Genomic DNA, 14406 nt, shown 5'->3' with positions numbered 1-14406 from the left:
AAAAAAAAAAAAAAGGTTTTGTGGAGAAGGTCTCAATTCTGTAGTCCAGGCTACCCTAGACCTCATTACATAAACTAAGTTCCCCTCGAACTTGTGGCCGCCCTCTTGGTTCCTGTGCCAAAGCGCTAGGCCTACAGGTATGTGTGGGCATGCCCACCTCTCACCAAGTTCTTAAATAAAAACACAAGCACTTAGTTAAATTGTTTAAAAATCCACCCAAATGTAATCTTATTCAAACATCTTAAAGACCAAATACCTCAAATAGTATGCCTTTTAAAATGAAGGATTCCAAGTTACAAAGTCAGTCTCAATTTGTGTCATCGATGAACATTTAACAACCTCGTCATCCTGTAGACTAGATGCAATGCAGTGGCACTCCTCACTGCTGGGCCACTGTCAGGCAAAGATGAGCGAGCCACCAGCTTTGTGGGATGGCTTGCTCATCAGCTGGGGAGCAAAGACAGTGTCATGTTTCATTTGAACACAGGATACTGTGTGTCTGTGTGCTAGTGTGCACATGTGTAGAGACCAGAGTGCAACCGTGAGTACCGTTCTTCAAATTCTATCCAACATACATTTGTGGCGGGGAGGAGAAGTTGGGCGTGGGGTTGAAAAGGTCTCACTACGTAGTCCTGGCTGGCCTGTAAACAAGTGAGTCTTTTTTTTTTTTTTGTTTTTTTGAGACAGGGTTTCTCTATGTAGCCCTGGCTGGCCTTAAACTCAGAAATCCACCTGCCTCTGCCTCCCAAGTGCTGGGATTAAAGGCGTGCGCCACCACTGCCCGGCAACAAGTGAGTCTTGAACCTCACTTGAATCTGCCTGCCTCTGTCTCCTCAATGCTGGTACTGAAGGCATGTGCCTTGCTCCATTATACTTTTTTGGGACAAGATCTCTCACTGACTTCAAACTCACCAAGTAGGCTATACTGGTTGGCCAGCAAGCCTCAGGGATCCTATCTCTGCCTTTCCAGCACCGAGATTACAGACATGTATTGTACCATGTTACACGTATATATGTGTGGGCAGGGTATGCATGTCTAGTAGCCACAGAAGACAGAAGAGTGCCAGACCACCCGAAACCAGAGTGATAGCAATGAGCTGTCCAGTGTTGGGTACTGGGAACCAGACAGGGCACAGCAGTATATGCTGGGACATCTTTCCAGTCCTGTGGAAAATTTTGTTTTGTAAAATGTAGATTTGAGATCAAAAATGTATCCTTTCGACTGAGCTATCTCCCAGCACAAGCAACTGTAACAGCATTTCCCATTGTCTTACAGAAATATTCCTGGGTTACAAGGATTAAAATTTTAAAACAAGGGGGCTGGAGAAATGGCTCAGTGGGTAAGAGCACACTGACTACTCTTCTGAAGGTACTGAGTTCAAATCCCAGCAACCACATGGTGGCTCACAACCACCTGTAGTGAGATCTGACGCCCTCTTCTGGTGTGTTAGAACTCAGCTTCAGTGTACTTATGCATAATAGTAAATGAAGCTTTGGGCCAGAGCAAGCAGGGACTGAGTGAGCGGAGTTGACAGGAGCAAGCAAAGGTCCTAAAATTTCAATCACCAACAACCACATGAAAGCTCACAACCATTTGTACAGCTACACTGTACTCACATACATAAAATAAATAAATAAATAAATCTTAAAAAAAAAAAAGATTTTAAAACAAGAGTACCTTAATAAGCCCTGCTTCAGACCCATCTCGGTCAAAGGTCTGGCGTGCTTTAGCTATGGCCAGGATGACCCCTTGCATGGCAGGGCTCAGCATCACCTACCACAGAGGGCACAAAACAGAGAAACAGGAGAGCAGACAGGTTCAGAAGGAAACAGTATGAAGCGAGGTGAGCGGAGTGCTGAGGAGAAGCCGAGCATTGTCTCCTTGGCTGGCACGGGCTGCAGGCCAAGCTTCACAGCCCTATTCTAGATGCATGGCGAGCCTTGGCTATCCTTGTAATGATGCCTATGACAAGCCATTCCTCTATGTGCACATTCTAAGTCTATGAGATAAACAAAGATGTCCAGGAACATTTCTGGTGGGGCACTGCTGAAGATTAAGTTCAGCCATACGGTCAGCGCGCCACCAGAGTAAAGGTATAAAGGTATAAAGGTAATGTTAGGTAACTGCTAACCTTCAATAACAACACACACACCCACAGCAAAAGGCAGCACCTGAGAGACAGGATAAAGACTGTTTACGTGCAGTGCAACTGGAAAGGAGACAGCATGAGGAACAGCTGCTTGCTCAGCCTCAGGATGAAAAGCAAAACCAACTTTAATCCACACTTGTTTTATTCACGAGCAAGTGGAAAAAGTCTACTTGTAAGACAAAATAATGGACCGCCCCCAAAACCAAACAATCTCTCAAAGGAAGCGTATTTTTGTTCATAATACCAAATGGAGTTAATCCTTCCCCTAGGCCATCCAGGCTTTTGTAGCAGTCCCTGCTCAACACAAGCTGGGTGTACACACATACACATGCACACACGCATGCCAAAAGTGCACAGCAAGAATGGGTCACCCATGCCTTTTCATAAAGGACAACAAGGTCAGCAGCAGACAGGCCTCCATGGCTGTTGCTTGATTCAGTGAGGAAACATTAGCTCGTGACACACGCCTTTTGAGAAACAACACCCAGCTCCCCTGCACTCGTCTCGGTACCTCCTCATCATAGCCATCTGCATCAGACCTAACAAGAATCCTTCCCACACTGGGAATCTCCACTTCAGAGACCTCAGAGTTAGGTGCGGCAGCAGCCTCTGTGTTTCTGGCCTCTGCCACCTGCTCTGACTGTTCTGCAAGGTTTGTTTCCTGGGGCTTCTTGGGCTCAGCTTCATTATGCTGTGGCAGCAGAATGGAGGGAATAGAGTTAAGAACAAAGGGGAAAAACAGGAAGAAATAAAGAGGGCTGGTTAAAGTCAGCAGAGACGACAGAAAGCTGGTAGCTGGTGTCAAAAACCAGACCCTCTCAAAGGAGGGTCACTCAGCCAGTCTCACCTCACTCAAGGCTGCTTCTACACCACTCTTCTCGTAGGCATGAGCTGTGTTGGCAATTGCCTGGGCAGTCTGTTCCTTTGCAATCACAGCATGCTCAGAAGACAAGCATCGGACCTCATGAGAAGACACTGCTGGAGACTCTAACAAAAAGAAATAAAAATATTAATAATCACAGAAGTGTCACATCTGATGACCGGCGAGCAGGAGGGACACACATTTCAATATACAGTCCCAGCACACCTCTTCCAAAGTCCATGTAAATGCCCCTAGAAAGTTTGACAAGAAACATACTCTGCCAGGCAGTGGAGGCACACACCTTTTTTTTTTTTTTTTTTTTTTTTTTTTTTTTTGGTTTTTCGAGACAGGGTTTCTCTGTATAGCCCTGGCTGTCCTGGAACTCACTTTGTAGACCAGGCTGGCCTCGAACTCAGAAATCCGCCTGCCTCTGCCTCCCGAGTGCTGGGATTAAAGGCGTGCGCCACCACGCCCGGCGGCACACAACACCTTTGATCCCAGCACTTGGGAAGCAGAGGCAGAGGCAAGTGTACCTCTCTGAGTTCAAGGCCAGTCTAGTCTACACATAGAAACCCTGTCTTGAAAACAAAACAAAACAAATCATTAAAAAACATTTTTTTTTTTTTGCGAGGCAGTGGTGGTACACACCATTAATTACAGAGCCTGGGAGGCAGAGGTAGGTGGAACTCTATGAGTTCAAGGCCAGCCAACACTGCAGAGCAAGTTCCAGGACAGCCAGGGCTACAAAGAGAAACCCTGTCTTGAGAAATCATTTAAAGGAAGGAAAGACGGACTTTCTACTCCACATCAAGGACTCTCAAAGGTCTGTTAAAATTACCGTGCACAATTTTTCCTATTTTCACACCAAAGATGCTTCCTCTCATTAACCATTTAATAAGATCATTTATAACTTTGCACCCTGTCTTTCTTTCTTCTACAACCTGGAGGATAAGCAAAGCACTATAGAAAGCACAGACAGCCTTTCTGATACATAGCATTTCTGCTTGTCAGAAAGCAACTGCTACAGGCACACTGATCCTACACACTGTCTACAGGCACACTGATCCTACACTGTCGGACAGCCACTATAAACAGAACCTCATGGTGGGCCAGCAAGACGGCCCTGTGGGTAAAGGTACTTACTTGTTCCCAAGCCTGATGACCAGGGTTTGACCCCTGGGACCCACATGGTGGAAGGAGAGAACTGGCCCTGACAAGTTGTCCTCTAATATAAAAAATGTGTTATATGGCATGTGTCCCCACACTCCTCCCATCAAAGAAAAATAGAAAGTTAAAAATAAAAAGAAAGCCACTGTGAAGAGAGGTATTGACATGTCTCTGAGGATCCAGGGTTGGCTGGAGAGGACAGCAAGGACCTGACCAGACCTGGCACAGTGTGGGGGAAGAGCAAGGCCCTGCTGGACCATACCTTGTGATGTGGAGAAATCCTGTGAGGAAGAGTTTGGGGAGGACTCCATCTGCGGGATCTTACAGGTCTGTTCTTCCTCCCATTCCTCCACCTCTTGCTGAAACCTCCAGTTATCTTCCTGAATGTACTGCCTGAGCTCCACAGACAGGGCTTCCACTTCTCCTGCAGTCTCCTCAGATTCACTAGAAGATGCCTCTGAGGGAAAATAGTTAAAACAGAGAAAGGTAAACCAACACATTATCCCAGAGGAAGGGCAGCACATCCCAGCTTTTCTCGTGTCCCTAGACATACACACTTATATGTATACTCACACACTCACACAGAATTCAATCCGAAACTCTGACAGCAGGAGGTTAACCGGCATAGCACATTAGGAACTGTAACAGGCAACATCACTAAGCAGGCAGTATTTATCTAGTGGGGCTACAGAGACACAGCTCTGCAGCTCACAGCATTGCCTTCTCTTGCATAGAACCCAGTTCTGGTTTACAGCACCAACATGGTAGCTCATAACTGTTTATACTTCTCAGTTCCAGGATATCTGATACATCAGGCATATATGTGGTACATACACGTACAAATGTTGAGTGAATGCCCCCAACCTTGGAATAGCTTAGCCATTTGTTCCATGCCTGCCAGTCACTGACACAGAAAACGAAGTTGACTCAAGAGCAAGGTCATGCTGGTCACATACCCCGTTATTATGTTCTGCATGCTCTGCATGAGGTTTGCTAATTTTAAGATATTCCACAAAGCTTTAGGTAGGACCCATCACATTAAAGGTCAGTATGAACTGTTATATGTAAAGTAGCTTGAGTCAGAGCCAACCTGCACTTCCTGCACGTGTGTATGAACTCAGTGTTCGGATTGTTTTTATGTTTTTTTTTTTCTTTACTAGCCCCGGCCCTGATAAATGTTCATCATCTTGGCTTAGTCCCTGGATTCTGAGCCAATTCTGAGCTACGGCCCTAATTGATCAGTCTTAGGGTGTGCATTCAATAAACGACCCAGCTGAGATTGGTGTTCATATGGTTTGTGGGGCAATTCCTGGACCCCAACACGTACACGTAGCCAAATATTCATCAGCATAAAATGAAAATAAACCCTTAAAAATTAGTATCTGTTGGCTGACTGAACACGATAGGTTAATGACTTAATTGTGGTCAGTCACTAGATGCAGCCAGTATTTCTTTAAAAACCTGAACATTAACATATGTAATAGAAGGAAATGGAGGGGGTTCAGTGCTTCAGAATGCTTGCTGCTCTTCTGGGAGAACCTAAGTTCAGTTTCCAGTACCCATGAGGCGGCTCATAATCACCTGCAACACCAACGCCAGGATGCCCTACATCTTGTCCTTGTAGGTACCTGCATGCTCATGTGCACAAACACACATAAACACAGGCACAAAAAGAAAATAAAAATACACCGAAATAAATTTCTTAAAAAAAGGGAAAAGAAAATTTATAGTAGTCGTATCAATTTAACTACTCCATCTGAGAGTGGTAAGAATGTCCCAGCTGGGCATGGTAGCACACAGCTACAACCTCAGGGCAGCTCCACAGGTGAAGGCAAGATCAGGAGCCCACAAGGTAGGAAAGGCTAGATGAGCTACTGCCTCAAAAAGAGAGTGATCACCCTCTTCATTACCGCTGAGCAGAAAAGGTGAAGGCACTGATCTGAGCGCACCCAGGAGGCAGAGGCAGGCAGATGCTACCTACTGAGACCCCACCTTTCAAAAAGAAAGGAAGGAGTCGAGTACTTTATTTCATGAAATTCCACATTGTGTTGTCAGAAACCAAGGTGAATTACTGGGTAAATGGTGCATAGTCAAGTCATTAAGTACTTTGGCTCAGAGATTAAGAGCACTGGCTGCTCTTCCAGAGATCCTGAATTCAATTCCCAGCAACCACATGGTGGCTCACAACCATCTGTAATGGGATCTGGCGCCCTTTTCTGGTCTGCAGGCATGCACGCAGGCAGAATGCTGTATACATAATCAAAAAAGAACAAGAAAAAATTGCAAAAATATGAAGGACAAGTTGAATTCTATTTCTAACCATGTCATCAAAACCAACAAAAAGAATCTGCAACAAAACAACAAAGCCCTTATTGGCCGCCTTTTCGTGAAGCAGTAAGAGTCTACTTGCTTCTTTTCAGTCAGGGTCTTAAGTAGCCAGGGCTGGCCTTGAACATCTGATTCTGCCACCTGTGCCTGAGTGCTAAGATTGCAAGCATGCACAGCTACCCCTGGTATACAAGGTGCTGTAGGTCAAACCAGGGCTTCCTGCACACCAGGCAAGCACTCTACAAACAAATCTTAACCACCAGCCCCATGTGTACTTCATAAAAAAATGAGCAATCTAGGCATAACAAGGAACTCCCAACAACCGACCGCTAGGACAGGCTTTTATAACCCTCACAGCCAGTATTTATGACTTTACAACATAGAGGGTGGTTGGTTTCTGACTATTTTGAGATATTTTCTTTTATTCCCTTACAGTTTTTATGTTTTAAGAACATTTTACATAGTGATAAATTGTAGTTTACAAATGTCTTCAAAATAAGTATGAGACTGCTCCCCTCCCAGGGGCTAGTTCCCCTAAATGCTCTCCTCTAGTCAGCATGTTTACCTGCACTGAAGTGGGGCAAGTTGTCATTGATATACATCAAGCAGTAGGCGCTGACATTTCTCAGGCCCCCGTAAGAATCTCTTTCAAGTTCCTCCCAGGAAGACTCAGTAACAGAGATGTCGTTGTATTTGAGCCAGATCTGCCGGGGCTGGTTGTAGATGTATGCCCAGTAGTGTCCTGCACTGGCTTGTCCTTCGTGAACAAGAACTGCATGTAAGCGATAAGGCACCTGCAAATCAGAAAGGGGGGCTCTCAGACCGGGCCCGGAAGTCAGATGCTATCTATGTCAATACAATTCAGAACATTCCCACCAGCAAGTAAAAGGGAATGTCCACACAAACACAAGATAACATCCATACCAAGCACTTTACCAGCTCAGGACAGACCAATGAAAACACAAGCTTGGAGGCTATCAAGGGTCCAAACCTAGGGCCCTCATAATGAGTCAAAGCAAGCCTTGCTGGAGGCTCTTTCAGTACTAACTTCTGCTCAGTGCCTTAGCCTCCTGTCACTCAGGACCAGATTTCTTTGAAGCAGCAAAACAGAAGAGGGAAAGTCAAGAGTCACATGATCGGTTCCTATGCCAACCACAAGCATGCTCACTGCCCTGCTGGGAGCAGAGCTGTGTTCTGGCTGTTACTCGGCCATGAGCCCTTCATAGGCCCTGTCCAAGGCCCTAAACTGAATAAAAACGAGTGTGGACAACAAGGATTTCTGTTCTGCCTGGCTCCCTTCTGGAATCTCCAGTTACTGGAGAAATAAAGCCTGAGGATACTAATGGACCCTCCAGTTGGGTTTCCCCACTGCACTGCTTCAGTTATCACTTGGATGATGCAGGATATTGATCAGACTGTGGACCCAAAACTGTGTTATTTACTGGAAAGACCTGGGTGTTTCCTATGATGCTCTGAGCTAGCAGACTTTCACCCCAGCATCTGGGCTCCCAAGTCTTTATTGGTAAAATCAAATAATTGAAATTTTATTAACACCACCACTTAGAGAAAAATGTTTTATTAATATGTAACAGCAAATTTGTTTTTAAGATTTGTCTTTGTAAAAATGATGTAGAATCATGTGCATGTGGGTATTATGTGAGAGTTCAGGTGCCCATAGAGGGTGAGACATAGCAGATCTCCCTAGAACTGAAGTTAGTGGTGTTTCTGGGGACTGAACTTGGAACCTCTGCAAAACAGCATACACTCTTAGCTGCTGAGTCACCTCGCCAGCTCCTAACAGCAAATATATCTCCATTGTATGAAAAAACACCAAGTGGCAGAATCCAAAGAACAGGATGATCTAGGTTTCAGTGTAAGCGAAGACACTCGGAATCTTCACCTGGATGTAAGGGAATATATGTCTGTGTTAGTGAAAACTCCATGCAGCTCTTGTGGTACTATGTCCTCTGCCATCAGTGCAGCCCATTTCCCTCCACCCTTAACTCTACCTGACGAAGAAGAGGGTCACAGTACATCTGCTCAATCGCCTTCGTGCTGCTCGAGATACAGTTCTTTAGGTCTGTTAGGAAGGAAAACCTCGTTAGCTTAGAGTGTCCGTGACGGGCCCTGCCGACACAAAGGCTTTTAACTCAACGTAATTACATCGAGGTGCTTAACAAATTATTCTTATAAATCTGCACTGACATTTCTTAAAGCAATTGTCTCCATTTAGGACAAACCTGGGTGTAATGGCCGAGCACATGCTTATCTCGTCTGAGGGCCCAGGACAGGATGGAGGCCAAGCAAGAATGGAGTACAGGTAAGCTATTGTTTAGAAAGCATTCATTTTGTTAAGATGCTCAAACCTGTGAGCACTGTCCCCACACTGGGAAAGCTGAGGCAGGAGGATAATGTGTTTGAGACTAGTCTGAGCTATAAAAGGAGAACTTATCTTTATAAATAGCAAAGATATCAAACCAAATTTTCTTTTAACAAGGCCTGATTATAAGGCAAACACTGTTATTACCCTTTTATAATCAATTACAATCTTTACACTTAAACAAATGTAAATGTGCAGCAGTTTGGAAGCACAGGGCCATATGAACTCAGGTCAGTTCGGAGACCCTGCTTCACGGGGACAGGACATGAGCAGGGAAGGGGGGAGGGGAGGAACGTACACTGCTTTATCTCATCGAGGGCTCCCATGATTGCAACTACGCAACCACGAGATGTCTTGAGGGGACAAATAATCCCACAAGTCCAAGCCTTACAAGGCAAGGACTGCAGAAGTCCCAGTTGCCAGGCCTGATGCACAGCAGTCCGGGAACAAACACCCAACGTGCCTGCCTTCCAAAGAGCCAGGGAAAACAGGGAGTAGCTAACAAGTTTTCAGAGCACCCACCTTGTATATCCTGTTCAATTTCACTCCGCCACCTCTGAAGACACGTCTTAACGAAGTTCATTTCTTCATCTGTAACTGTCCGAGGAGCTGGGGGTGCAGGCGTTTCCAGAGACGAGTGAGGAGAGGTAAATGGCCCGTTCATCCCCTCAGAGCTGGGAAGAGCATCTTCTGGAGAGGAAAAGGTACTTCCAGCATTCTGAGAGCAGCTTTCTGGACTTGAACTAGAGAAGACAAAAGAAGGCACTCATTTTGTAATATCTAAAATGCAAGTTGGGGTGGGCGTGGTAGCAGAAACCAGTAATATCATCCCTTGGGAGGCTAACACTGGACTGTTGTGACTTTGAGACCACCCTGGTACAGCTAAGGGCCTACCTCAAAAAAATAGTTCAACTTGACCCAAACTAATATACTTCAGAAAACCGGCTGCTTTATGAAAAGGTACAGTTAAGATACAACTGTGAGGCTGAGGTAGAAAGACCTCAATTGTAGGCCAATATAAGCTGCACATACACAGTGAGGCCTTAGATAAAATCTACAAATATAATACAAGCTAACTTTTTCTTGTAATAATCATCTCATTTAAGACAGTCTGGTTATGAAGCTAACATTAGTACCACCCTCATCTGATGAACTACTAGCTTAGCATTTAGCACAGCTTAGCTGGCTCAATGGTTAGTGCCTATAATGCTGGTACCCAAGAAATGACAGGAGGCAGGAAAGCCTCACACTCAGTGGTTCTCAACCTTCCTAGTGCTGCAACCCTTTTAACCACACAGTTCCTCATGTTGTGTTGACCACCCCCAACCATAAAATCACTTTCATTGCTACTTCATAACTATAATTTTGCTACTCAAGAACCAGAACGTAAATATCTGTGTTCTCTGATGCCCTCAAGCCACCTCCATAAAAGGGTTACTCAATCTCCCAAAAACGGGTTGGAACCCACAGGTTGAGAACTGCTTCTCAAACCCAGGGCTTTGACCTAAGATCCTGTCTCAAAACAATGGGGGAAAAAAAACAAAAAACAAAACAGAAAAGTACTATGCCGCTCACATGGCATAGCACTTGCTTACCTAGCACAAGACATTGGGCCTGTACCAAATAAGCCTGGCTTAATAAGCAAGAAGAAAGGAGAAATAAATGCAAATTTATCTCTAATAGCACCAGAAAAGCTGCCTGCTGTGGATGCTGGAAACTGAACTATGGCCCTCTGCAAAGCAGTATGCACACTTAATGGCTGAGCCATCATCTTTCTAGCCTCTGGATTTTTTGTTTTGTTTTGAAGACAAGGTTTCTCTGTGTAGCTCTGACTACCCAGGAACTTGTCCTGTAGGCCTCAGACTCAGCCTGCCTCTGCCTCCCAGCTAGTGAGATTAAAGGTGTGTACCACCGCAGGCCATCTAACAACAGGTTTTTAACATAAGCTTTTTTTCTCTGTGAGGGACAAATGTGCCCTAGCAATTTTATTAGCCAAAGACACACATATCATGGAGCGTGACCCAAGCTGTACCTGCAGGCACCATCTAGCTATAAAGACTGCCGGTTAAATAGGTAGAGTCAGAGGATTCCTCAACGTGGCCTCCCTGTGTGTTCAAGAGCCTAGCTCCTGCAGGCTTGGCCTCAGAATTCTGGCCAGTTCCTCCTTGTGTAACTCTGTCCATACGGTTTTCCTTGCTGTTAATTTAGCCTCCTTCAAGGCAGATGAAGTACAGAACAAGCTGCCTGGAGGACACTGGATCTCTGAGAAAGCCCTTCCAAGGCAGATTCACAGCAGCCCTCAAGTCTGACACACACAGAAGACAGTGAGAAGCCCCTGGAGCAAGGGCACTGCAAGAACTCAGGGCAGTGCCAGGTGACAAACCCCCCTCTGAGGGATCAGAGAGGCTCACAGCAGGTGGGAGGATAGGAAGGGAGTCAAATAAGAATGGGGAAACAATACAAACCATTTAAGAAATCTGCTTGTTACCTTTCCTTGGGTGTGAGGTCAGAAATTGGGCAGTGCACCGAGGGAAGTGGTAATGTCACATGCTCAGCACTTCCAGACTGACAGCTTTCAGAGGCAGGTTTTGTACTGGCAAATTCAATAACGTATTTCAACATGTCGGGAAGTGGGAACCGAGATGGGCCCGAGCCGTACTTCACATACCTAAGAAGCAAAGACACTGGAACACTACTGCCCAAGTCTACTATGCATTGCAATAACTGCTGATAAAGACTTACCATGCAGAGCTGCTAATACCCAGCTATATAATCCTAGTAGCTCAGGAGGCTGAAGTAGAAGGCCACAAAAAGTTTGAGGCCTGTCTGGGTTACAAAGTATGGGGCAAGCTAGTGACACCTACCTCAATATTACAACAAAATCCCATATTATTCCTAAAGGCTTATACCATTTAATTGGTTATTCAATCTATAGGGTTAAAAACTAAAAATGCTTTAGCCATGAAAGCTGCCAGCAGTCTGATGCATCACACACAGAGAACAGGACTGTTTCAGACAGCTCAGTTCTGCTCTCCTGTCATACCACAGTCAGGCGCTGCTCACAAACCTGAGTTCTTCCTTAAAGGACAATGTTCCAAACTAACTGAAAAACGATCTGGTCATTAGCACTCACGACATTTTCTTTGCCTTTCTAAACCAACTGCCTTATAACTAAGAATGAGAAAAATCCAGAAATAAATATCAGGCTTTAAGAAAAGCAAGGTGGTGGTAACCCATGCCTTTGATCAGCACTTGGGAGGCAGAGGGACTCTGATTTCTGTGAGTTCAAAGCCAGTCTATGGAGGTTCCAGGACAGCCAAAGCTGTCTCCAAAACCCAAAAAACATACCAAACAAACAAACAAAGCCCCTAGAAACCAAAACCACTACCACCACCACCAACAACAACAAAAAAACAGAAAGAAATTAGACATTAGTAAAGGTCAGAGCCAAAGAAAGCCAGCAATCTTTCTTTTTTCTTTTTCTTTAAAAAAAAATATTATTATATCTAAGTACACTGTAGCTGTCTTCAGATGCACCAGAAGAGATGATGTCAGATCTCATTACAGGTGGTTGTAAGTCACCATATGGTTGCTGGGAATTGAACTCAAGACCTCTGGAAGAACAGCAGTCAGTGCTCTTAACCACTGAGTCATCTCTCCAGCCCTTATATACTCTATTACTTATGAATGTGATAGATTTCATACAAGATTTCTCCAGTAAGAGTAATATTCTTAAATATCTGACTGAAATAATACTTTTACAGTTATTTAATATACATTTTTATTTTATGTGTATAGATACTTTGCCTGCAAGTATATCTGCACCATATGCATGCCTGGTGCCCTAGGTGGCCATAAAAAGGTATAGGATCCATAATAACTAGAGTCACTGACCCTGGTTCCTCTGCAAGTGTTAACCATTGAGCCATCTCTCTGCCTGCACACTGTGTGTGTGTGTGTCTGTGCACGCGCGTGCTTGTGTGTGGTGTGTGTGTGTGTGAGAGAGAGAGAGAGAGAAAGAGAGTGAGTGAGTAAGTTGTCAGGTGCTCTGAGTCTAGAAGAAGGCCCTGGATTCTCTGAAACTTGGTTCCAGGTGGTTGTGGCCATGACATGAGTGTCAGAAACTCAACTCTTGCGAGCACAGTGTATACTTTCACCATCAGCCTCTAAACAAACTTTTCTAGATATGCGTAATCTCCCCATTGCTAGCTATAAATGGAGATGCAGGAAGGACAGGAAATCAGGGCTATCCTCAGATACATGCTGTGTGAAGACACCCTGGAGAGAGGAGACTCCACCTCAACAACAACAGTAGTTACTGTGGTTAGGTAAGCGAGCAGTGCATAGTTGCAAACACCTATAATTCCATCACTTGAGAGGCAGAGGCAGAGGCAGGCAAATCATTATGATTTTAAGACCAGCCCGGTCCACAAAGCAAGTTCAGGCCAACCAAGGCTTGCTTATACAGCAAGATCTTTTCTCAAAAAACCCAAACCAACAACCAAAAGAATGAAGAAAATGAAAATGAGTAGAGAATGAGCACTTTAACTCAGAATCAAATCCAGTACACAGAACAGAGAGCAAAGGCAGCCTTAGCCAAGGTTGCCTACCACCTACTCTGTCCCTCAGGAACAGAGAACGGGCATGTGCCTGCCAGGGTGAAGATCCTGAGCCAGTTGTTCAATTCCTGGCATGCACTTGGCCATGCTCTTCCTCTATGAGTTTATCAAACTCTACTCAGTATACACTTCACAGAGGGCAGAGCTGGTACCTTGGCACAGGAATGGGTACCAGCCTTTACCTCCTCCCAGGCTCATTCCATTTTAATAAAATACTTGAAACCCCACAGAACTTTTTCTCCTCGAAGAAGCTTGAGTTTATCAGTAAAAAAAAAAAAAATCACACCAGAGTCCTGGCTCTTAGAGCCAACAACTTCACACAATGCAGCACCTGTTTTGACTAACAGGACCAGGGCAGGGAATGGGACAGGTGGAGACAGGAAGGGATACAGTCCGAGAGTATTTACCTACGATGCACAAGGTGTTCAAGTCTTAGCACAGGATAGAAACAAAAACACAGCAAAAGTAGTTCCAAAACTGTCTTGTCTATCATGTACAGAAAAAAAATCTCCCTTTCAATATCTTACATAGTTACCACTTACAGAAGAAATAATAATCATTTTCTTTATTTTCTGAGACAAAGTCACAGAAATCCAAGTTGGCCTGGAACTCTCCATCCTCCTGTCTCTACTTCCTAAGTCCTGAGCTCACAGGTCTGCTCCACCATACCCCACCTTTTTGTTTTTCTGAGGCAGAGTTTAAGCTGTACTCATACTAACCTAACCTGGACTACATAGCCCAGACCAGCCTCAATAAAGAAATAAATAAATAAATAGTCACTCAATTCTCTTGCCTTGGCCTCCCAAATGCTGTGATTACTGGCCACAAAGCCTATTTTTAGGCTTCAAAGTGATGTATGGATGTGTTAAAAAAAATTCAATATAAAGTTGTATTTAAAAA

General features: G+C 44.6%; 1 protein-coding gene across 7 annotated transcripts in view; it reads right to left on the bottom strand.

Moving 5' to 3' along the window:
• Positions 1 to 14406, bottom strand: part of Usp28 (ubiquitin specific peptidase 28) — a 57748-nt gene that overhangs the window by 7317 nt on the left and 36025 nt on the right. For 2 of the 7 annotated variants that reach the window (XM_029481581.1, XM_029481582.1), the window contains exons 13-20: positions 11376 to 11555; positions 9410 to 9630; positions 8517 to 8587; positions 7073 to 7301; positions 4442 to 4636; positions 2998 to 3137; positions 2662 to 2841; positions 1679 to 1774 (exon numbers count right to left, since the gene is read on the bottom strand). In XM_029481581.1, the coding sequence (XP_029337441.1) occupies positions 1679 to 1774; positions 2662 to 2841; positions 2998 to 3137; positions 4442 to 4636; positions 7073 to 7301; positions 8517 to 8587; positions 9410 to 9630; positions 11376 to 11555 (1312 nt within the window). The remainder of the gene's footprint in view (positions 1 to 1678; positions 1775 to 2661; positions 2842 to 2997; positions 3138 to 4441; positions 4637 to 7072; positions 7302 to 8516; positions 8588 to 9409; positions 9631 to 11375; positions 11556 to 14406) is intronic. The other 5 variants (XM_029481583.1, XM_029481586.1, XM_021172213.2 and 2 more) reach the window with 3 other exon arrangements.

Source organism: Mus caroli, chromosome 9 (assembly GCF_900094665.2).
Source record: "Mus caroli chromosome 9, CAROLI_EIJ_v1.1, whole genome shotgun sequence".
Taxonomy (NCBI): domain Eukaryota; kingdom Metazoa; phylum Chordata; class Mammalia; order Rodentia; family Muridae; genus Mus; species Mus caroli.
The sequence above is the reverse complement of the archived record's forward strand: the minus strand, read 5'-3'. Positions and strand labels throughout refer to the sequence as shown.